General features: G+C 57.1%; 1 protein-coding gene across 1 annotated transcript in view; it reads right to left on the bottom strand.

Moving 5' to 3' along the window:
* Positions 1-599, bottom strand: part of LOC119594151 (POU domain, class 2, transcription factor 2-like) — a gene marked incomplete in the record, with an annotated part of 67768 nt that overhangs the window by 3178 nt on the left and 63991 nt on the right. The window contains 1 exon segment of the mRNA XM_037943220.1: positions 202-444. Coding sequence (XP_037799148.1) covers positions 202-444 — 243 coding nt within the window.

Genomic DNA, 599 nt, shown 5'->3' with positions numbered 1-599 from the left:
AGCTGGTTCTGCATGAGGATCCCTGGCCCCTGAGCCCCCAGGGCCACCAGCTGGAATCGGGGAGGAAAGGTCAGTGACTCGGTTTCAGCTTCACATTTGCGACGAAGATGAAGCTAATGTCGATAAAGAATTACAAAGTGGATGGTAGTAACATGAATAACAATTACCCAGTGAAAAGTCGTGAAGCACTAGCTGACCTACCTGGTTGAGGGAGAGCGAGCCGGCCTGCAGGGCAGCGAGGGCGGCCTGCACGGAGTGGGCGGGCCCGGGCGCCGAGGTGGGGGAGGATGCGCTGCTGATGGGCGTGTGGGCGGCGGATGTGGGCGTGGGCGAGGGTGAAGGATGGGGCGGCGGTACATGAGGGGGGACGACCATGGGTGGCGGTGACGGGGTGGGCGTACGGCCGCCGCCCCCGTTGCTGGAGCGGCTGGTCAGGTCCCTTGCCTGTGGGGGGAGGGGGTTAATGCTCCCGTCGGTGATCGTCTTCTAATATTATAATTCAAAGTATCAGAACAGATTTACAATTTATAACAAAAAAATATAGTCACGATATTCTTTTCCCACTCCATTCTTGGGTGCTTGAATGGGTTTGCTTGCAC

This window comes from Penaeus monodon, chromosome 33, assembly GCF_015228065.2.
Source record: "Penaeus monodon isolate SGIC_2016 chromosome 33, NSTDA_Pmon_1, whole genome shotgun sequence".
Classification (NCBI taxonomy): domain Eukaryota; kingdom Metazoa; phylum Arthropoda; class Malacostraca; order Decapoda; family Penaeidae; genus Penaeus; species Penaeus monodon.
This window is presented reverse-complemented; position numbering and strand designations above follow the sequence as displayed.